This window comes from Puma concolor, chromosome B4, assembly GCF_028749965.1.
Source record: "Puma concolor isolate L17-30 chromosome B4, mPumCon1.1.hap2, whole genome shotgun sequence".
In the NCBI taxonomy this organism is placed as follows: domain Eukaryota; kingdom Metazoa; phylum Chordata; class Mammalia; order Carnivora; family Felidae; genus Puma; species Puma concolor.
In genome coordinates this window covers 24,347,219-24,371,857 of record NC_141673.1, presented here as the reverse complement: position 1 = coordinate 24,371,857, position 24,639 = coordinate 24,347,219, and the positions used below count along the sequence as shown (strand labels likewise).

Below are 24,639 nucleotides of genomic sequence, written 5' to 3'. Positions count from 1 at the left end.
CATTTGGCTTCTATTGCTTAAACTTTACAGATCTGAGGTAACTATGCATGTAGACACAAGGGTAGGACACAAGAGTGACAGAACCGTCTCAAGAACATGTATGTTTTGATGAGGCTGTGGCACCAGCAAGGAGGGGCAGTGGAAGTTAACATTTGGCTCTTCATGCTGTCTTTTAGCTCTTGACTATACAGCATATTGACTATATAGCACAGTCTTTATAGACTTATGGTTATGGGTTTAACTCCTGTTCATACAATTTCTTAACTGTGTGACCCTGGGCAAGTTACTTAACCTCTGTTTCTTCATATGTATACGTATAATAGTATATGTTTTTAGAAGGATGAAATTATATATGTGGTACACATACACACATACCTATACATGTATACATGTTTAGTAAAGTATGCATTCAATTAATATCTATTGTCATGTATGTTATATTATACATTTGTATTATATGACATGTATTATATTTTGTGTCAGATAGTCTCAATTTTCCTTCTGGCTTCAACTTTTCAGAGATTGTGTTAATTGTCTTTTCCTTCCCATTTGCCTCAATTCTCCCTGTCCCTAGTCCATTACTCTATTTTCTCATTTTTCCAACTTTTTGGCAGGAAAATGCCAAAACTTTGGCATTTGGCATTTGACTATACATGCCAAAATTGGATTTAATAAACTCAAGAACTGTAAACTATACAGTGAAGGCAGCTGCTGCTTGCTATCTTTCTCCTCCGTTTGAGGCTCACCATCAATCTTTACATCTTGGTTAGGACTTCAATTTCTGCTCCGAAAAATTGCACTCAGAGTTTCCAAGTTATTTGCAACATGGGTACAAACAACTGGGGCTTATGTACCTAGTTCAGAAACCCACTCCTAGTTCTATGTCACACTTGCGATGAGGGTATAATAATACTGTTTGCAGAAGAAATGCCCTATACGTATTATAAGTATTCTAAGAAAAATTGTCAGCAGAGCTAAAAAAAAAAAAAAAAAAGCTTTGGTATTGAAAACTCAGTTCAGACCCTCTTTTTTCCATGCTGAGAAACATCCCTTTCAAAAGAATTCCCAACCAGATGGTGTTTGATTTCATGACCCTGCAGCACGATTAAGAGAAGCAAGATCAATGATTAGGAAGAAAGATCATGGGTTTTGAAGTCTGATAGCTCAGACACTTACACTTTTGGTTATTTCTTAGCTTTTCTGAGCATACCTTCTGGTTTGTAAATTGCATGGGGTATTATCTGCTCTTCATGGGTTCCTCTTTCAAGGAAGCCTTTCCAAAACCCATATCCATGTTCATTTCCCTTTAGTACATCTTTCGTTCATCTGCTAGCTTTCTTTTGAAGCCACTGTCACAGTTTCACTTTTAAGTATGTAATTATGTATTAAGGCCCGCCTCCTACGGCCAACTGTAAGCTCCACGCGGCCAGGAAGAAGTGTTCACCGTACCCATGACTTCCAGGCTAAACTCATCACCGCGCACCGAGTCTAGCCTAGTGCCTGGCACACAGCGGGCAGCCAGCGAACAAACGAACCACAAAGGTGCAGAGCGCCATCGTTGCTGGGGTGTGGAGGGAGCCGCCCACACCCGCAGCTCCCGCCCTGCCCCTGGGGGTAGCTACCCGGAGAGGCGGCCCAGCACCGCCCCAGGCCCTGCCCCGCCATCCCTAGCCACCCCTTCTGGCAGCGCCTCTCCTCATGACGCCACTTGAGGGCGGGACTTCCGGCCGCCGAAGTTTAACAGTCCGGGCGGGAGCCGGAAGCCCAGCGCCGGAGCGGGCCGCGCCGTGCCCCCCGGTGTACCGCGGCTGAGAGGTGAGGTTCCGTAGGGCCCGGGGTCAGCGGGTGTCTTCCCGCCGCGTCCCTGCACCCTCCCGAACCTCGCCCGCCCTCCTGCCACCCAGGGGGCGGGTCGGAGGTCCCCGGGCTGCGCGCGCCCGGGCCGGTCCGGTGCTTCGGACAGTTGTCGGGCAGGGGCGCGGCAGCGGGTTTGGCGCGGAAGTGCCTGGGAGCCGCGGGCCGGGGTCGCGCACCTCCGTCCGCGACCGTCTCCGGCTCGACCCGAGAGGTGACCCGGTCTGCTGGGGTAGGTTGGTGGCGTCTCTGAGGGGTGTGTTGCCCCCGAAAAGTTTGCCGCTTCTCCACCGGCCGTCTCCCCGCTTTTGTAAACCTCTCCAGTACGACTCGAATTCATTTTATAAGGTAACCCCAGTTGAGCAAGTTCTCCTGCAAGTAGAATGCACTTTGGGTGAATGAAAGTTGAAGAACTTTTATTTGTTGTAGTGGATTTTTGTTTTCCATGTAGCCGCTCTCCCTAAATTACTGCCTTGTGTCTTGACAGCTCGCTTTGATGGGACCCTCTTTGGGAGGCTGATGTAATGCCTCTCCCTTAAAAGTGCTCAGTTCTCAGCAGACTTGAGGTGAGTGGGCAGATGGTCCCCTTCCCCGCTGCACTTGAAGAGAAGGAAACAGACATTAAGTGACTCTGCCAGAGTCACTGTCACGTAGCTTTGGGACAGATCCTTTGAACACACTTTTTCTGAACCCTGGCTTGAGTGATCTTTCCACACTACATCACACTGCTCAACAGGAACAGTGTAAGCTTATAGTAAAGGCATTTTCCAGTTGTTTGCTGGGTTTAAGAGATTGCCTTTCCAGCACTTAATTGTACCTTGAGTAGGGAACCAACATGTTACCACATGTCAAGGTGCCAAATCCAAACACTGCATGTCTACGTTTCAACAGATGACTAAAGGATTTTAATTTTAGTAACGCTGTATTTATCCGATGAATGAAGCATAATGAACCGCATAAGTGACTTTTCTAGTTAACTAAAGTTTTAGTCTTTTTATAAACATATTTTTTTTTCTCTTGAGAATCAAAGGGCCCTGTAATTTATTATACCTTTAACTTAGCCTTTGAAATAGGGTATACTGGACATAGATGGGAGGCTTTGTTGGTGACTTGGGAGCCTGTGATATCACTAATACAGTGCTGTACTCTTATACCGTCCACACCAGGAAGGTGTAGAGGGTATATCTCTAGGCCCCCTTCCTTTCCCTGTTCTTCCATGTATTTTTGAGGATTTTTTTTCTGACTCATTATGCATTACTACTTGCTCTTAAAGTATCTGCCTAAAGCAGCTCCCTTGCCTTTTGTCTTTTAGACTGCCTTGGTTTGTGAGATCACTTTGTCAGAATTATGTATTTGAATTACATACTGTGAATAAATAATATGAGTGGGGGCATTGTAGACCAAGTATTGGTTTAGGGACTTAGTGACAGGCATCTCTTTTGGCTGTATTTGCTAATTCTGGAGTTATTTGGAAAAACTGAAGTCTCTGGATTTTGAAATGGCAGGAATGCTACATTTTATTACACATTTTAAAAAGATTTAGGGAGGGTTTTTTTTTTTTTTTTGAGAAAGAGAGACAGAAAAAGTGTACACATGTATGCACGGGGGAGGGGCAGAAAGGGAGCGAGAGAATCTTTGATAAACTTAGTCTTTAAACAGACTTAAATGTTTTCTAATGTTTATTTATTTTTGAGAGAGACAGAGTGTGAGTGGGGGAGGTGCAGAGAGAGGGAGACACAGGATCCAAGCAGGCTCCAGGCTCTGAGCTGTCAGCACAGAGCCCGATGTGGGACTCAGAGTCACAAACTGCGAGATCATGACTTGAGCCGAAGTCTGATGCTTAACCATCTGAGCCACCCAGGCGCCCCTGGAGTGAGACAGCCTTAAGCAGGTTCCATGCCCAGCACAGAGCCCGCCTTGGGATCCAGTGTCAAGACTATGAGATTATGACCTGAGCCGAAATCAAGAGTAGGGTGCTTAACTGATTGAGCCACCCAGGCACCTCAGTTTAGGAAGTTCTATCCAGCAGTTATTTATTGAGTACACATGGTGTGCCAGGAACATTTCAAGACTGATAGTAAACAAGACAAAATCCATTTTCAGGATCTTTGTTCAAGTCAGGAGACACCAACATTATTGTGAGAACAAGAGTTGCAAATAGAAAATGTCATGAAAAACATGAAACTGCATAATGGGCAACTGGTATGGGGCTGCTTCAGCCATGGTGGCCAGGAAGGCCTTTCTGAGGAGACATTTGAGCTGAGACTGGAGTGAGGTGAAGGAGATGACCCTGGGAAATCTGGGGAAAGAGCGTTCCAGGCGGAGGGGGCAGCAAATGGAAGGACTGAGGCAAGAAAGAAGGCCAGGGAGTTTGGTAGCCCTGGGGAAGAGAGGTAGGGGTGTTACACCAGGGCCAGGTCCTATAAGGCATGTCAAGGAGGTTGGATATCATTATAATTGCTGTGGAGAACCATTGGAAGGGTCAACCGAGAGAATATGATTTTAGAAGTATCGTTCCAGCTACTTGGTGGTGAGCACCCACTCTGGAACAAAAGTGGACAGTGGAGCCACTGGGTTTAGAGTAGATCCTTCATTTTAACTTTTTTTTTTTTTTACCTATCCTTAACTGTTTTTTAAGTATAGTGTTTTAAAACTATTTGTAGGTGCAGTCATGCAGGAAAACCTCAGATTTGCCTCATCTGGAGATGATGTTAAAATATGGGATGCTCCATCTATGACATTGGTGGACAAATTCAACCCACACACATCACCACATGGAATCAGCTCAGTGTGTTGGAGCAGCAATAGTATCCTTTAAAAAAAAGAACACTTATTGTTAGGCTAAAAAACCAGTATCAGTGAAACCTTTTGCATGTGACCAATAATATATTTTGCATAGCTATGAAAGCTAGATAGATACAGCGAAATAGTAGTTTAACAGTATATCATCATATGAATGTATATACATATATATGCTACTAGATCCAGACCATAGAATTAGTTTTCTTATCAACAGTTTGTTATTGAACCCAGATGGACTAAGGTAGGTAATGGTGGGAAAACTTCTGAAAGGTTTGGAATGAGTTTTTGCATCTACATTTGGATATTTATGGATCTAGTCTGCAAATTAAAGACAACTCAAAGACAGAAGCAAAATTAAATTTAAAATAAAAATTAAAATTCTCCAACATCCTCATCTTACTGATATGCTCTTATATTTCTCTTCTTGTCTATGTTGAAAATAGCCTGATTTCTCAGAGAAATTGTCTAGATTGAATTTTCCTCAGTTTTTCTATGTTTCTGATTTTCTCTCTCCTTGTCTTAGTAAGCTCCTAAATGTGGATAAAATGCATGAGGAAATGAAGTTTAGAAATCAGAATATTTCAACCTTGCACTTTTGACATTGGGGGTTAGATAATTCTCTGTTTGGGGGGCTGTTGTGTGCATTGTAGGATGTTTAGAAGCCTTCCTGGCCTTTACCCACCAGATTCCGGTAGCCCTCAGTAGAACCACTGCTCTAAACAAAGTGCTATGAACATGTTCTGTAAACTTGGTATGCTAGAAATTATCATTCTTTTGTGTAGCTCTTACATACAGACTATTTCTTAAAGAATAAAGTTTTAATGTGTGTCTGATCTTATCAATACCAAAGTATTAATATTCTGTTTCCTGATAAAAGTAAAAATATCAGAACTTTAAAATATGACTGATTTATGAACAAAAACAAGTTTTCATGCCCAACCGAATTATTCTTGCAAATATGTAACAAAAAATGATGAATTTTTTTTATTAAATTAAATTTACCTCTTTATCATTCCTTGATTTTGTATTAAAGTAGGAACATAAATTACTTTGGTGCTCTATTAATCAAACTCCCTGGCCAAGGGAGTACATTTTTGAAGGACTCTCCAGATGTGTAATTGGTGGGGGGGGCAGGAAGGAATGTTTTTAAAGAGAGTGACAAATATATGAAGCTGCTTCTATTATTAGGTTTTTATTATGTGTGGAGCTTAATTTCCCTATTATTTACCGTTTAAGAGAAAAGTAGCAATTCTTGATAAGTTTTAATATTTTGGGTTTATTTTTATTCCAAGGAGTTTTATTAGTTAGCATCTGCTGATAAACCACTTAATGTTCTCAACAAAACTGATGTGATCGTGAGGTAGTGTGGGATGATTTTTGGAACCTGGTCTTATTTCTATATAGTTTTCTTGTACAAGTAGATATGTACAGGAAACTTTTGTATATAGTCTTACTTCTAATGAGGCTTTGATCTTGTCCCTGGATATTAATGACTAAAGAACAGGTACTTCCCAGGCTCAGCTACTTGGGGTCCACTTAGCATGGATTCCAAGAACAGGATTAAGGGTGAGGTGCCAGGGAAATTAGTTTTTCGGCCCTCTTAGGTAATGTCCCTCACTTTCTCATGACTTCAAAAGCTACAAGAGAAATTAAAGGAGTAAGTATGTTACCTTTTCGTATTATCTTTGTTCAGTCCTTTTCTGTATTCTAAGGAGAAAAAGTAGCAGTAAGTAGAGGATGAAGCCAAGGAAAGGGAAATTATTTGTTTTTCTCAGTGCTGTAATATTTAGGTCGGAATGATATTTTTTTTTGAATCATGTATCATAATAAAATCATAATCCATGGTCTATTCATGAAATATATGAATGTTATGCAAACCATCCAAAAATAATGCAGGTAAGACTTTGCTTGTTAAAAAGCATAGATTTGAACTTCTGATATTTTAATTTGTTATGACTCTCAAAATTAGACTCTTGTTCTTGAGTGTATCGCATTTAATCATTTTAATTTAAAGATACTTAATTTACATTGTTTTGTGTTTACTGATCTGCTTATAATTTCTGTAAAATACGGTAATATAATTTTAAATTAAGTTAAATTTATTTAAAATTTAATTTTACATTGTTTAGTTATTTAAAAATTTAACTCTTCCATGGCATAAATAGTTGCTATTTAACCACATTTATTTATATTTTCTGTACTTACTGTTATATTTATTGTTAATATATTTAAGATTGAAACATTCTATCATAAAAATTCCAGTTCTAAGAATATATCAGGCTTTATATTTTTAGTGGATGAATAGGAGACTAATGTGGATGTTTACTTCCTAGACTAAATTGGTACCAAGCACTGTGTTAATAATAAATAACTATCTTGAATGGTGTGTATAGATGAAAAGGCTGATTGATATTTGCTGATGTTGCTTTTATCATGATCTCATTCTTGAAGGATAAAATTAGACCTTCTGGCCTATTCTTTGAAAATGGAGTAGTATTTCACTTGGGTAAAATAGCTTTCAAGTAATAGCAAAGCCAGAGAGGATGGCTCTTCCCTGCGGTAGTAGTAAAGAGAATTAGTAGTAGTAATTAGTAACCTGAGCCATTTTTGAAAGCTGGTGTGTAAGCTATATTCACTTGCTTGTCTTAGGTTAGTGCACTTGCTTTTATCATAATAATTCTTGCAGTAATAGTCTAGTGATAGAGATGCTCACGGGTTGTTTGATGCTCCATAACTCTTCATTTAGATAACTTTCTAGTGACAGCCTCTTCCAGTGGCGACAAAATTGTTGTTTCAAGTTGCAAATGTAAACCTGTTCCACTTTTAGAGCTTGGTGAAGGGGTAAGTGTTTTTGGTTTTGTTTTTTTTAACCTTCTATTAAAAATCTTAATTCTACTTGGGTGGTAACTGCTTCTTATGGTGCTTGCAACTAAATATAAATGTGTTTAAAAGTACTATGCTTAACCTAAGCTCAAAATAATACAATAACACTTGAAGAGGAGATAGGTACTGAAACATCTTTAGGTAAAATAATAGTGGATCCAAGGGGAGCAATCAAGGACTTAGATTTTTTTCAACTAGTCACTTGCTTTCTCCATCTCTCTGTGGGAGATTCCTTGGTATTGCTGCCTTTTTTAAGCCTCACCCCTGGCTAGGTTACCAGGTGGATTTGGTCATAAGAGTCCTAATGATGTATCCCTGTCCTTTACTGACGTTGAGCTCAGGACCATCAGCTAATGACCGCTATGTGAAGGTAGCTTCTATAGCTTCTGTCCCTATGGTACTGAGGGGCCTGCCTGAGTCTCCCCAAGCTCTCCTAGAACAGAATGGCTTTGTCAAATTGAGCATTGGTCCCAGTGCATTTAAGTGAAGTTCTCATTGCATATTGTTTCTTGTTTTATAGATTAATCCCTCTGATACAGGATAATGATGGTGTCTTCATTGTTAGTCACACACACTTCCTGAAAGCTATTTTTTTTTTTAAAAGATTTAAGTAAAAAGGTGCAAGTAGGTGGTAGCTTGTTCTTAATTTAAGTTTCAAAATTTTCATAGCAAGCCACAAAGCATTATGAATTGTCATAATTTTATACACTGGAATAGGTGAGGTAGTCCACTTAGAAAAAATAAAGGAGAACAATGGAATATGAGCTCATCTAATTTAAAAAGGACTTTAGGTTTCTACCCATTCTTTTTCTGGGATTGACCCAAGCATCAATTCCAGCCCACAGATGTTGGAGGCTGGGCAGAGAATGTCTGCTAGGATAGACATGAAATTTGAGACACACTGCCTATTCAAACTCAGTTAAGTAAAATTGAGGCAGAGAGCGTCCCTGGTCGATAAAAGGAAACTGTGTTCTTCAAGAGCAGGCAGAACATCTTAGTCATATTTGGATCTTTAGATACTATCAAAGGTGTCAACAAGCATTTGTTGAATTGAATGTCAACATCAAAACAATTTCAGATTCCTCTTCCACCACAGTATATATTGTGCTCCTTCTGTGCATTATGCCTTAGAACAGTTTGGGAACTGTGTTGTTGTAGTTGTTGTTATTGTTAAAGTATGAAAATAACAGATGATATTCACAAATGTAACACAGTTGTAAGGATTTTGTGAATATTCCATGTCAGTTGCTATAGTTAGTTCTCTTTCCTACAGTTAAGAAATGACATCAGAATACAGGTGGATGAAAGGTGAGGTTATTTCTTATAATTTGAACCTGCTTTAATTTAATTTGCTTATAGGAATATTTTGCAAACAGTGGTTCCTTAGCGTTTATTAGTAATTTCTTGTAACATATTAGTGTGCTGATAACCTTTGCTTTGTAGGACCCAAGTCCTATTACTCACGTGCCATTTGAGATATTAGACCATTACTACTTGGGAAAATAAGATTCTGTCCTACTTACTTTAACACAATTTTTAGAGCAGAACTTTAAGTTTATATTTATTTTCTTTGATTTTGTATTTTATCTCATCGGAATAGGCAATTTGGTATTAATAGTAGTATAATGAATACGATAGGCTACTGTATAACCTAGACATTTGAACAGCTCTTATTTTAGATTTTAAAAACTTCACCCATTGCTTGTGTCTTAAGGTACAGGATTCCTGATAAGCACACAATGTTCATTAATTATTTAAGTTCATTAGCTACATTAATAATATATCAGCATAAAAAAAGATCTTCTATCATCAGGGTAAGCCAGTTAAAAACATAGGTTTTGTTCCGAGTCCTTAGTAATTTGACTTGTTTTTGATGATTAAAGTTGTAATATATTGATCTTTGAGGGACACCACTCTTATCTATTTTCTTTAACAGTTATTCGGAAAGCTCTTAGCAGACTGTCCTGATTAGTGGTGATAACGAGATTCTAAATCTTACTAGTCTGTTTAGACCAAAGTCAGTTCCTAGAACGGTGTCCATAAGGGAATTATAGCAACTGTACTGAAACACTGATGTAATGTGCTCCTGATATTTTTATATGTGTTAGTAATTTTGACTCTCGGTCAGAAATTTCAGAACTGGAAGAAACCTTGAGGGAGGGGAAAGGTGGGTATCTGTACCCTTTTAAGAATCCAGTGCTCTTGAAGGGGATTAAAAGTACACTTAATTGTGATGAGCACTAAGTAGTGGATAGCACTGTTCAATTACTATACCGTACACCTGGAACTAATATAACACTGTGTTAATTATACTGGAATTAAAATAAAAAGGAAAGGAATGCTCTTTTCAGCATGGGGTGTTTTTCCAGATGCATGGACTCTTAAGGTGAGAATGGTAGATCTTGTCCTCATTTCTCACTTCTTAGGTGAAGAAACATAGGCTTAGAAAGGTGAGATGACTTTGCCTAAACCTACATAGCTTGCCTTTTAACTTTTAGCTGAGTAATAAAATGTCCCCCTTGGAATTCATTTCTCTATTTTTTTCCCCAAGGCATACAACTAGAGGTGAGAGCAATTAATGTTACTGCATCGTGTATCTGAAGGTTAAATAGGAAAAATAACATGCAACATTGTATTTTATTGGTAGCCTAGTTACTGATGGCACTACCAGATAGATGATGCTCGTAGATACTCATAGTGAGAAACTTGATAACTTCTGTATTTTTACCTACTTATGCCATAAATATTTATTGGGCATGGAAATGGGCTTTGTGATAATGAAACTGAACTGACATTCTGGGGGGAGATAGACAATAGACTACAGAATGATACCCAGATAGTGATAAGTTGTTACACAGAGAACTAAAATAAGAAATTGAGATAGCAGGTTACATTAGGAGGTCAAGGGAGGTCTCCTGTAGAGGTGGCATTGAAAGTTGCTGTCTATTGACCAGAAGGAGTCATTCAGCCAAGGTTTGGGGGAACTTAGCTTTCTAGGTAAGAATAGTTGTGTAGAAGCCTTGAAGCCAAAACAGGGCTGTTATGTTTAAGTAATAGAAGAAGGTGAGTGTGGCTAGAGAATTAGTGGGTGATTAGGAAAATGGTGAGATGAGGTAGGAAGGGGTCAGAGGAATGGGGCTTTGAAAGCCAGGTTAATACGTTTGAAATTTATTTTAGGGCAGAATGGAAGCCATTAAAGATTTTTGAATATGAGCGTTGTGATCTGATTTGCAGTTTTTAAAGGTCATCCTACTTGTGGGGCATAGAAGGTAGAGGAGTAGGGTTGGAAGTGAGGTGCCAGTTAAGAGGCTGCTGCTGTTCTGTGGGGTTGGGATTAGTGTGCTGGTGGCTGCGGTAGATAAAGAGGGGGGCCCTATGGGGTTTATGTTAGTGTTGGAGTTTAAAGAACTTTCTGTAGGTGACAGGGAAGGAGTAAAGGAGTCAAAGTTAATTCTGGACTTTTATCTTGAGAAACTTAGTGGATGGTGTCTTTACAGACCTAAGGAAGAGTGTAGGGTCAGGTTCTCATGACCTGATGTTTGAGACTTGGGCTCCTTAGGGGGAGACTTTGTTGTGAGGCTTTGAGCACGTATCTTAACCTCTTTATATTCCCCATCTGTAAAATGAGGGGTCTAGACATTCTTTAAAGTTTCTTCTAGGTTTAGTGTTTTATGAGCTGTGGGTGAATCCTAACTCAGTATACTCTGTGGAAGTGCAAGAGTAGATTTTACTGGGGGGAAATATTAAGGGCAAGTAACTCCTGATAGGAAGCCAGGACCTGCTGATGTTCCCTAAGCTTCCTGTGTTTCCTGTGTTCTATGGAAGAGAACATGACTCTGGTTGATTTCCTTGAAGTCCTTTTGAATTCCTTACAAACTGTTGGATGCATGTGGAAGATGATGAGAACTGAATCTTTAGGAGAAGTCTTAGCTTGTTTATCACATTTAATTCAACAAATGTTTACATAGTACTTACTAAGTGTTGGTTGGGAATTGGAAGTCAGCTCTGGGCTCTGTTAAATTAAGGTAACTTTCTTTTTTCTTTAATAGCAAAAGCAGACATGTGTCAGTTTAAATTCCACATCTATGTATTTGGTAAGTGGAGGCCTAAATAACACTGTTAATATTTGGGATTTAAAATCAAAAAGAGTTCATCGGTCTCTTAAGGTAAGCAACTTGTTTTTTAGAACATCTTACAATGTTTAAAGTAATTACCAAACTTTTAATTTTGAGCTCTGATGATAAAAATAAGATGCTTCAGAATTGAAGTGAGATTTGTTAGGGAAAATAAAGATGCTATTAGTCAGAAAAAAATTTTTGGTCTATTTTTATCTCCATATGTCACCAATGCATATTATTGGTGTTTAAAACTTTCCCCTTAGTTTTCACTTAGTCTACTCTTTTTTGAGTAAACCACTTCCTTCATTTTTTCTAAAGTATGAGTTGTTGTCATTAGAGATCTTTTTTTAAGTCTCTGAAAAAAATGAGAGTGGTTTTGGGATGGCAGTAATCGGTCTACTAATCAGAGTTGGGATTCAGCTTCATAGTTCTCTACTGTATATGATTGCTGCTGTTTGTGTTATTTTTGTTTGTATTTTCATCTTGGTAATGGTATTTTTTCTAAAATAATTTACTATGGATAATTAACATTTCTTTAAATGGTTAGCTTTTTGCAGTTTCACAGAATAAAAATAACCACATGAAAGCTTCTGGGTTATGCTTTTTTTGGAATTCTACTTTTCACTGTTGTGTACTTTTAATATTTGGAAACTCATCTTTAAAGTTATTTTTAATTTTTATATGTTTTTAAAAAACTTTTAATATGAAAAGTTTTGAACATTGATGTGTATACACACACATGCACACGCACACACATTCATTATCAGACTTTGATGATGATGAACTCATGGCCAGTATTATTTTATCTGTTCCCTTATCTTCTCTCTAATCAGATTATTATATAATCTCAACCTCAGATTATTTTGAAGCAAATGCTGGATGTCGTTATTATTTGTTCATGTCAGATGTCACTGACTTAATTCTTACTAGGGAAGTTGTATATAGAAAATGATTCTCTTAGAGTAATTAAAATATAATCCTGTAATTGCTGTTGAAAATATTACCTGTGGAGGTTTATTTTAGGTATTAGCTAAACTTTGAAGAGAATTAAGGAAAATTCAAAAGTTGCCAAAATGAGAATAGTTAACTTTTATTAAGTTCTTTGATATGCCAGCCACTGTGCATAATAAACGTTTATTCTGTGTGTCTCAAGAATTCTGCAGATAGGTAGTGCTTGCTGTTCCTGTGTACCTTTGGAGGAGCTCAGGCTGAGAGAAGTTAAAGAACTTCTTCAGTGCCAAACAACTAGTATGACAAAGATGAGATGCAAACTCAGATTATTATCCATTGTTTAATCTTTTAAATTATGAAATAATTGAATTAAAGCTATTTAGAGGGGGTATACATACTATGAGCAGAGAATGTTTTACAGAATTGAGAAGAGATTAGAAGTCTGTGGCCAGTTTTTGTCACATATTCTCATTCATTTTAGGAGCATCACTTACACCTCTAACTCCTACTGCATGAAAAATTCTACTTGTTTTTCCTTCCTCACTTTCCCCAATTACTCCATATAGTTTTAGCTCTTCTCATTGTTTGCAACTCTTAGGGCACTTCATTTTTTTTTTTTTCTTTTTTTATTCATTCAGTTAACAAGTATTTGACTAATTGTGATAGTGGGAAATCTAATCTTTCGCCTGGGCTCTCTTCTCTGTGGTGCTCTCCCTGGTAACACAATTTTTAGCACTTGGTAGGTGCTTGTTGAAGGCTTACAGAATAACTTATTTTCCACAGTTAAAATAAGGAAGACCCCTGCCTCTCTATAAAGTCGTAGAAATTGTATTGGACCCCATGTTCTTAATTTTCCAAGTGGGAACAATGCATTAAATGTCCACTCTCCATTTTCTTCTCATCAGGCATTTTTTTTCCCCTTGGGATAGCAATTTTTTCTTTGATTTAGGAAAGGAGTGACATGTGAAAGTATCTCCAGACATGCTTGAGGGACCATTTGAAAAAATTGGATTATAAGTGGAATATTATAGCTACTATTCTTGATGTTACATTAAGCTAATTATTAGATACAAAAGTTATTTTGTTTATATTATTAATATAAATAGCAAACTCTTAAAAACTATACTCTTAACTCTTATCACTTTTCTCTGTGCCTACTAGATATCTCTAACTTGACTTTGGAAAATACAGTGTTTGTGAACTCAGTTTGTTTAAAACCACTTTTATTTCCTCAAAGTGGATTCCCCTTTGGATTTTGGAGACAGCCTAATATCCCAAGAAAAAAATAGGCTTCGGGTTTGACCTGGAATTGAATCCTGGGCCTGCCACTTAGTAGTTAATGTGAGCTTGCACAGATTTCGTAAACTTCCTGTACCTCATGTAGGTAACTCATCCATAAAATAAGAAAAGTGACTTTGCCTCCTAGGATTCTTCTAAGGATTAATAATAATCCGTAAAGTTCCCAGCATTAGTAGGTATTCAGCAAATGGAAACAGCTGCTATTGTCTGTCAACCATGCCTTGCTCCTTCTGGCTTGGGCTTTTGTTTTGGCTGTCTTGCGTTTTGCATGTCTGGTTTCTTTCCCCTTTCCCTGCTTTTGGTTTATTATTTTCTTTAAGGCTGACCTCAAGCTTTATGTCTTCCACAAAGCTTCCTCTGTCAACTCAGGTCCAGTGATGCCTTTTTCTCTTTCCTAGGACACTTTGCCCCTACTACTCATTTAGCATTCCTTCTGCCATTTTCATGTTAATTTAAATGTCCCCTCTTCTTGATTGAACAGTGATTCTCTCAAGGCCAGGGACTCTCCCACAATAGTCAACTTGCTGTAAATGTTACTTGTCAGTGGAAGGGAGACATGCTATCTAGAAAATTACCTTCCCTTTTGTCTCTTGTTTTGGAGTGTATGATCATTATTACAGTTATAAAAACTAAGTCTCTGTTCCTTGAGAAGACGTGGTGTTGATCAGATAGTTTCCTACTCATTTGAGTAATTTGTTTAGGTTATTTGAGGAAAATGTTAAAGCAAATATTAGATTCACAAATACGTACTATTTTATTTAAAAAAAATGAAATTTACAAGAACATGAAGATGTGAGGTGTGACGGTTATGTGGCAGTGTACTTAACTTTGCTTTCTTTTTTTCAGGATCATAAAGATGAAGTAACTTGTGTTACATATAATTGGAATGATTGTTACATTGCTTCTGGATCTCTCAGTGGTGAAATTATTTTGCACAGTGTAACCACTAATTTATCTAGTACTCCTTTTGGCCATGGTAGTAACCAGGTACAGTATGGGTTTATTCAAAACAGAGTTGATAAAACAGAGTTACATAAGACAATGAATTTTAAGTTAAAAATTTTTTTTCCATGTTTTATTTATTTTTGAAAGAGAGAGAGCATGAGCAGGGGAGGGGCAGAGAGAGAGGGTGACACAGGATCTGAAGCTGACTCTGTGCTGACAGCAGTGAACCCAATGCAGGGTCTCGAACTCAAGAACTGTGAGATCGGGACCCCAGCCAAAGTCGGACGCTCAACTGACTGAGCCACCCAGGTCCTCTCAATTTTAAGTTTTTAAAATTAAGTATTTTAAATTTGTATTTAGTTTGCTTGAAAAATTTACAGCTAGCTATTTTTAATGGTCTTGTTTAAAAATGTTCAAATAAGGTAATTCATACTAGATTATGTTGCTTATGCGTGTTGAGTTATGCCATTGAATAGCCACATGATCCTAGAATATGACTATATATAACAAAATACAAACAGTTGTTGGCAGGTCAAATCTGAAACATGGATATTAATCTTTCTATGACATCACAATTATAGAAGCATTGCATATTTCCAACTGTACCAACGACAAGACAGATGTTTCTATTCATAAGTAGAATGGCGGGCATGGATAATTGAGTGTGTTTAGGCACAGGGTAAATTGAGCTTTGTTTTTTGTGTTAAGTGTTCGATAGTTAACCAAATAAATTTAGTTACTTAAAAAATCTAATTCTTGGCCAACCTTCCGTGAAATTCTGTACAGAAATTTCTAGTGAAGTGCAATCTCTTTTAATCCTTACTTTTTATTGTAATCACTTTGGCCCTATTATTAGATAAAATATGGGAGCTCTTCACTTTTAAAAAGCAGTTTTGGAAATCAGTATTCACTGTATATTTAGTGTTTAAAGAAAATTTAATGGATATTAAAATACGGAAAAAAGTCTTTTCTCAAGTTTCTTCTGTATTGCGAGAATAAAAGAGATAAACCTATAGATGATATTATAGGTGATTCCTATAAAACAATCTTATGGTGATTCAGAACAGTGAGAGAAAATTATCTGGGAATAAAATAGGGAAAATTGAAGGAGGGAGGATTTTTAGCTGGGTCTAATGCTTACATGATTTTTATTTTGTTTTGTTTTTACTACACTATGAATTGACTGCTAATTAGTTGACTCTAATTTATAGTAGGGTTAGCTCTGTACATTCCCATGTTACAGTTGGAACCGTGTCTCATTCCTTTGTCCTCAACCATTATCCAACTTTGTACTTCATGTGGAAAAGATCCTCAATAAATGTGAATGGATTTATAGATAACAAAGATTTTAATAGGCTAATCTAGAACTTTGGGAGAAGAATATTTTATATGGAGGAAACCACACGAACAAAAACAAGGGTTAAGGAGAACACGTAGGTTCTTCTATAGGGCCAATGTGAGAAGATATTGGAAAGGTAAATATAGAATAATGTTGATATGGAACTTTGAATGCCAGACCAAAGATTTGGCTTTTATTTTGGAAGGCATTTAAGTTGCTAATCAGAGTTATTGATTAGTTGAATGTCAGAATTCTAGAAACCTTGAACTGAGAGAAAGCCTTTAGAGGCAGTTTCACTTTCTGCCTTTTACGGATGTGGATGAGAGATTTGCCACAAAAATTCATTAATATTAGCATAAAAGCAGGAAGTAATATTTTGATTTTGTGATTCTCTTTTTGGTTATTTATATTTTGATGAGGGAGACAAAAGCCTAAGCCCATAGACATTGGAACTATTGTGAAAAACATCATAGTGTTCCAATGTCTTGCTTCTTAAGGAAATTAATTTTTCTTCTTTCTATCCTTTTTTTCCCCCCGATTTCTGATATATTAGAAGCATGACACGTTTAGATTTATAAATTCTGAGTTGACTTTTTAGTAACATAAAAGGTCAGATACCTACCATGTATATTCTTACATTTCAGTTTGTATTGTATCTTATAATGAGAGGGGGTTTTTTTTGTTTGTTTTTTTTATTAAAACCAGATATGAAGGAATAGTCCTGAAAACATTAGATTTAGTTATTGCTCTTGGCTTTATTATGTGTAAATTATTTAAATGTCTAAAATTGAAATATAACTTACATAGTAAGTACATACATCTTAAGCATACAGCTTGATGAATTTTTATATGTACATATACCCGTGTAACTACCAGGATCAAGGTATAGAACATTTCTGGCACATCGGAGGACTCCCTCTTAACCCTTCTGAGGTGCTACCTCATATTTCTTAAAAGAATTGGATGTGTCTGGTTTCTTTTAGTCTTCAGTATGTTTGCTTTGTTGAATGGAATAGTAGTTTATACTGTTTTACTGCTTTGTGGTTTTCCATTACATGGATATGCCACAGTTTGTTGATGGACACGTGAGTTGTTTTTAGTTTTTAGCTATTACAATAAAGCTGCTGTGAATATTATTGTATGTGTCTTCTTTTGGACATATGTTTTCATTTCTCTTGAGTAAACACTCAGAAATGGACTTAAGTCTTAATGTAGGCATCATGTTTTACTTTATTAAAAAATGCCAAAGGATTTTCTGAAATCCTTGTGCCATTGTACGCTTCTGCCAGCACTGTTTGTGAAATTCAGTTGCTCCACAGTTTTGCTAGTACCAACTATTGTGTCTTATTAATTTTAACAATTTGATGGTTGTGTGGTGGTATCTTACTGTGTTTTAATTTTCATTTCTCTGTGTTGAATAAGTTGAGTGTATTTTCATATGCCTTTTTTTGTGTAGTCACTGTTCAAGAGTGTTCTTCCTTTTTGTATTTTGTTACTTGTGTTTTTTCTGATAGATTTATAGTTTATTGTATGTTCTGGATGGAGCAATTTTATGGATATGCATGTTGCATATATCTTCTTTTAGCTTACAGCTGGCCTTTTAACTCTAATGCCTTTGTAAAAAATGAATAGAGGGGTGCATCCAACTCTTGATTTCGACTCAGGTCATGATCTCACAGTTTGTGGGTGCGAGCCCCACATCAGGCTTCGTGCTGACAGTGTGGACCGTGCTTGGGATATTCTCTCTCTCTCTCTGTCTCTCCCTCCCTCCCTCCCTCCTTCCCTCCCTTGCTTGTGTGCACTCACTTTCCCACTCTCTCTCTCAAAATAAATAAATGAGCTTTAAAAAAAATTTTTTTTTAAATGAGCAGAAGTTCTTAAATTTAATGAAATGTACTCTAGTACATCACTTTTTCTTTATGGATACTGCTTTTTGTGTCCTCTTGAAAAATCTTGCTTGCCCCAAGGTCTTAAAATAGTGTCCTTTGTTTTCTTTTAGGTAAAGTTTTATTGTTTTACTTTCCCCATTTGTGTCTATTATCACCCATTTCAAATTAATTTTTGTGTATGGTGTGAGATATAGGGTTTAACTTTCCATACAGATATGTAATTACATCAGAATTACGTATGGCAAAGACTATCCTGTAGCTCTCCAGTGAGTGTCGGTGGTCAGAGGGTTTGGAGAGCATTCCAGGCAGAGGTTATCACCTTCGTAGAATCCTTACTACCGTTTATTGTGTCTCAGGCACTGTGGTTATTGCTTTATATTCCATTTTCTCATTTAATTTTTGCTACTCATTTGTGAGATGTATGTTATTCTCATTTTATAAATGAGGACTTTCAGATTATAAGACTTTTAACTTAGTATTTTGAAGATCTACTCTTCAAGAGTGGTAGCACTGTTTTCTTTGGAATCTCTTTCTATCTCAGGAACAGCTGAATATTTAAAGATTTGAGAATCCAAAGCTTTTGGAAACTTTGCAGTATTCTCTTGTCACTTTACAGATACTTTAAAATTCTAGGTGACAGATAGGTCGCTGTATTGTTGATTTTCAAAGGATTTTCATTGATTAGTTGCAGAGCAAAACTGAATTTAAATTATCTTCTAGTTGAGGAAAACCGTAATGCTCTAGGCTTATCTCTTGTGCAAGGTCACCTGAGATTTTCACATACCTGCTGCCTCCTGCTAGCACAGGTCAGCAACTCTATAAGATCTTTTGGTATAGTTCTGTCTCTCAGGTCCCACATTTATTTGGAGAGCTAGCTGTGTGAACTCCGGCAAGTTACTTAATTCTCAAGCCTCCTTTTCTTTATCCAGTGAAAATGAGAATATACTTTCAGTAGAGTTGTGTTTTTATTTGTTTGTTTGTTTGTTTTAAGGGCTAAATGAGATGGTGAATGTGTTTAACATAGCTCCTAATGTTTGGGTAAAGATCAGTGAACTTCAGTGTGAGCTTTTAATGAATAATCATATTAAATCATTAAAATAGCTTTTGTGATTTACTTTCCCAAACTGGTGTGAATATCTTTAGGTTTAATGTATTCCCTCAAAACACCTGCTAATTTGCCAGTTGTAACTTGCCCTCAGTAATCATGTTTTGTGTTTTAGACTGACTTAGAAAAAGGAAAGCTTTAAAGAAAGTGAAAAAATTGAACTGGAGTAATTAATTTTTTCCCCTTTCCCTGGAGCGAATGTTTATATATTTTTTGTATACTGTATTATTTCATTTTCCTCAATACCTTTAAAGCCGAGTGCGTGGGCTAGACAATACCGGTTGGTCCCTGTGTTTGTAACTATGCAGTTCCAATTTTCTTAGTGAAGAAAGTTAAATTTTCATGATTCTGCATACTTATGTTTCCCTTATACAGGCATCATAATTGAAATCTTTGGAGTGATTTTTTTTCCTCCTACAAATGATTTCATTATGGCATACTTTATCTATTGGTGACTAGACGCATAGACTCGCTACTTGAGCATTCATTTAAAAGTTTTTTTTATTCGAATTCATTTAAGAGTTCAAATATATTAAATATTCACCTCTTAAACAGTGTTCATAAAAATGTTAAGTCTGTCAGAAAATTGATATAATTCAACTCACACTGTTACCCAGCCCAATTTCTGTCTTGATCAGTTTTACTCTAAGCAGGGTCTAGGTTATTGAGAAAAATAGTTGATAGGGGACATCTGATGATTAAAATGTAAAATTTTTGTTTCTCTGAACAATCAAGAATTTGAAATCTTTAAAAATTATCAAACTGGTTTCTTAGCAAAAGTGACAACCGTGGAGTGTCCATGAATCTGCATTATACTGAATTTTGTATCAGAAATGAGATTGCCTATATTTAGGTCTTAACTTTGAAGTGTCTGAGCTGAATTGAAGCTATTAGTTTTGTGCGGATCACAGTGTCTTTTCACAGGGGAAAAAGAGCCTTGCTGCCTCTGCAGAACTGCCGGGACTGACAGACCTCCCAGGTTACAGATGCATGTTGCTCTTTGGCAGGTTCAGCAGCACAGGCTCTCAAATAGGTTGACCTGTGTTGCCTTTCCCAAGCTGCAGTCCTTTTCGAAGATTTCAATAGGAATCTAAGGAATCAATAATGATCCTTTTTTTTTTCTTAAATATAATTTATTGTGAAGTTAGCTGACATACAGTATACACAGTGTGCTCTTGGTTTCCAGAGTAGATTCCCATGATTCATTGCTTACATACAACACCCAAGTGCCCATCCCAAAAATGATCTTTAAATGCAGCAGGCTTTTCATGAGATTTTAAATATAATGTATTTTAGTAGATGTTAAATTTTATTCAGTGTGATTTTTGATATTTTAGGTATAGATCTTTTAAGTTTTAGTAAGCCTGTTTGAATCGAGTCTGGTAAATGTAAGTATTAATTACACTTAAAAATAACAATTATTTTTGTCAAGAATGAGTTTAATTTTAATTTGGTTAACTTGTTTGCTTATATTTATACCTGAATTTCACCACTCAGAGTTTGACCACAGAGCTTTATATCTATCAAGTGGTCTCCTTGATGTTCTATAAGAGCATTGATATACAAAGTTTGCATGATAATATGTGCTTGAAGTATTTTCTTAGTATTTGTATATATTTGTCTATATATAGTATGTTCTTTGAGCAGTTTTATAATTGTGTTGGCATAAAATAAACTTCTAATCCATATCTTTAATATTTAAAGACTATTTTTTTCCTTCTATATTTCTCTTCCAAATTTTCCTTAATGGGAAGAATGTTTTCTTGCAGTGTTTCTATGTATATCTATCTTCCTTCCATAGTTAGAATCATTCTGTTGGTCCAGTCTTGTTTCCTGCCTTTTTCTTGGTAGTGTTCCATCCCAAGTGTTCTCATTTTACTAGTCTTCATAACCATAATTTTTTAATGGCTCCATAACATTCCATGTTCAAACACCACGGTTTATCTAAACTTTCCCATATTTTAGATATTTTCCAATATTTTACAATCACAAGCACCCTATCTATATTTATTAATATTATTTCCATAAATATGTGTTTTCTGTTTTTGACTTTTTCTGAGATAACAAATTCTCTTTCAGTGTAACTCAGTAGCAGGCTCACATTTTTCTTCCTTGAGGAACTCGAGTGTGTTACTCCCATCAATTTTGGTCTCAAATGTCTCATGATAATTTAAGTATTTTTTTCCTTATAAGTCACTTGTTCTTTCTCCCTAGATTTCCAAGGGATTTTTTTTTTTTTTTCTTTAAAGTCCAGTAATTTTACAGGGCACCTAGATGGCTCAGTCGGTTAAACATCTGACTCCAGCTCAGGTCATGATCTCATGGTCTGTGGGTTCGAGCCCTGCTTTGGGCTGCTGTCTGTTGCCAGCACTGAGCCGCCTCCTTATCCTCTGTCCCCCTCTTTCTCTGCCCTTTCCCCACTCACTCTCTCTTTCAAAAATAAATAAGCATTCAAAAAAATGAATAAAGTCCAGTAATTTTATTAGACTATGTCTTGGTATTGATCATTCTGTATTGCTATTCATAGGGACATGGTGTGCTCATTTAATATGTTGTTTCAGATCTTTCAGGAAAGTTTTCTTGAATTATATAGCTTTTAGTAATTTGTTATTTTCCTTATGTTTGTCTTTTCTTTGTTAGATCTTCTTCAGTGATTTATTACTTTCAAATCATTTTAACTTTTTCCTTATTTTTAATTTTCAGAAATTCTTTCCTTTTTGTCTGTCTTTAAGGTGTTATCTATTGTGTTTAATCATTCTTGTATTACTTTTAAATTAGCCTTCATTTTTGAAGAGACTTTAAAAATTTCTAATTCTTTCGCAAGTTCTAACATCTCATTTCTGTTTTCGAATTCTGATTTATATATTTTTTTTAAATGTCTTGTAACATATTATTTTCTTTTTGGTCATTTCTTGAGAATGCCTTTCTTTTTATTCTCTTTGTTCTCATAATAACTTTGTATGGGATTTATCTGCAAAGTTAGTTTCCCTGAACTTCTACACAGGGATGGGGTTCAGGGTATCTTTTCTAGCTTTACAGAGCTCCCTCTTGTTTTCAGTTTTGTTTTTTAGTTTTTCTTTTTAATGGCAATTTAATTTCCGAGGTTGCCTGGCTTTGTTCCACTCACTTACTTGTATGTGAACTTTTGCTCTCCTTCAGCTCTGTTGACTCCGTCCTATTTAGGTTTGCTTCCACTCCTAATAGTGTGTCCTTAATGTGGTGCCCTGATCTGGGAGGGAGGTGTCTCAACTGGTCAGTTTGGGGAGTTCATTGTGGTTAAACTGCTCTAGCTTTTCAGATCTTTCTGCAGATCTCTGTGTAGTCCTACTAATGCGTGGCTATTCCTGGTTTCAGCTGGTATTGTCAAATTTGTCACCATGTTTTTTTTGGAATACCTATTTGGAGTGATTTGGGGCTTTTCCCGTTCTTAGATCTGTTATTTCCTTCTGCTTCCTTTTGCACAGACACGAATACTGTGAAGGACTGTGGCTGCCAATTGATTTACCAGCATGTATTTTGGGGCTCATGGGGATACCTGATAGTCTGGTTTTGTTATAAATGTTCATGAGATTTTAGTTTTGCTCTCTGGGTTGCTATCTGTCTGTAACACACACACACTCAGACACTTACACTCATTGTGCTGGGGATCCCCAAGAGGAGGTTTGATGATTCACTAGGAGGACTCACAGGACTCAACATATAATCATACACATGGCTATGATTTATTACAGTGAAGTACAAAGCCAAATCAGCAAAGGGAAAAGGTACACCAGGTGAAGCCTGAGGAAACCAGGTATGAGCTTCCAAGCATCCTCTTGCAGTGGAGAGAATGTTCTTAATTTCTCCAGCATCAAATTGTGACAACATATATGAAACACTGTCTACTAGGAAGCTCATTAGAGACTCATTGCCCAGGTTTTTTTTTTTTTTAAACATATATTTATTTTTGAGAGAGGGACAGAGTACAAGCAGGGAGGGGGCAGAGAGAGAGGGAGACACAGAATCAGAAGCAGGCTCCAGGCTCTGAGCTGTCAGCACAGAGGCTGATGCAGGGCTTGAGCTCAGGTACCATGAGATCATGACCTGAGCCAAAGTCAGATGCTTAACCATCTGAGCCACCCAGGTGCCCTTCATAGCCTAGGGTTTTTATTGAGGCTAGTTGTGTAGGTACCCTCTGTGTGCCATATATCAAACTTTCAAACTTCCAGAAGGAAAGCAGATGTTCAGCCATGGTTCAGCCATAAACTGTATCTTTTATACAAACAGTTTAGGCATGGTGAGCCACTCTTACCAGTAGTGGAAACTTCCCCAAATCCCAGTTCCCAGACAACAACCAAGGGCCAACTCTGAAAAGTAGGACTTGTTAAGGATAGACAGCCCAGACCTGCTTGGTAAGTCTTTTCTGTATGCATAATCACACACACACACACACACACACACACACACACACACACACAAATGGAATTCAGAGAGATTCAGAAACTCTGCCACTACCATAACCAGCTTTTCAGAGTCCTCCAGTTAAAAGGATTTTGATTAAGCAAGACAAATATGTTCAGATTTCCAGTTTTGAAGAGGTTACTGCTGTAGTAGTGTGAAGGATGATAGTAAGCCACTAAGAATGGAAGTGGGCAGTAGCTCCAGTGACAGTTAATTAGAGCTTGAAATGAGACTCTGGAAATTAAGAAGAGCAGGGGAATGGAATTGAAGGGATATTGTATATGTTTATGTATGTGTGTACAGGTACACATATATAGAGTATACAGTATATAATGTATATACGGTGTCTAATATATCTATATATGTATATATAGTATTAGAGATTATAAAACTATAATAAAATATGAATGTACATTCTTATCTCTGTGAAGGTAAGGCTTTTCTATGTATAAGAACAAAGTTATAAGTCAGGGGAACAAATTTGATAAATTTAAGTACATAAAACTTAAAATCTGGCAAAAAGCAAGATTTGAAAAAATTAACAAAATTGAAAGGAAAATGGGGAAATATTTATACCTATGAGAGCATTAATGTCTTTATAATAGGAAAATCAATTGCAAAATAGGATTTAAAAAAATCTTAATAGCCCAATAGAAAATAAACAGAGTAGATTAATGGGCAGTTCACAAAAAAAGGAAGACAGATGGTCATTTAGCATTTTTCATCCAGGAACCTTTAAAGCATGAACAGCAGTGAAATACAAATTCTTTCAGAAATTAGCAGTTTTTAAAAATGATAATAGTTAGGGTACTGGAAGTTGGAAATAACCTAAATGTCCAACGTTAGATTATTTAGGTAAATTGATATACTAATACATTCATGTATTATCCAGCTGTTAAAATCATGTGATAAAAATATTAGTGAAAACACCAACTTCATCTTAATAAAGTATGATCCCAGGTTTTCTGTTTATACCTTACTGGAATTCAAACAAACGTACATTAACACAGAAAA

General features: G+C 36.6%; 1 protein-coding gene across 5 annotated transcripts in view; it reads left to right on the top strand.

Moving 5' to 3' along the window:
* Positions 1-1,724: 1,724 nt before the first annotated feature.
* NEDD1 (NEDD1 gamma-tubulin ring complex targeting factor) overlaps positions 1,725-24,639 on the top strand; it is a 49,315-nt gene continuing 26,400 nt past the window's right edge. For 2 of the 5 annotated variants that reach the window (XM_086712586.1, XM_025926768.2), the window contains exons 1-5: positions 1,725-1,815; positions 4,518-4,661; positions 7,403-7,497; positions 11,589-11,705; positions 14,754-14,894. In XM_086712586.1, coding sequence (XP_086568712.1) covers positions 4,526-4,661; positions 7,403-7,497; positions 11,589-11,705; positions 14,754-14,894 — 489 coding nt within the window. In that variant the 5' untranslated portion in view covers positions 1,725-1,815; positions 4,518-4,525. Of the gene's footprint in view, positions 1,816-1,848; positions 2,203-2,401; positions 2,421-4,517; positions 4,662-7,402; positions 7,498-8,812; positions 8,848-11,588; positions 11,706-14,753; positions 14,895-24,639 lie in introns of those variants that run through there. The other 3 variants (XM_086712584.1, XM_086712585.1, XM_086712587.1) reach the window with 3 other exon arrangements.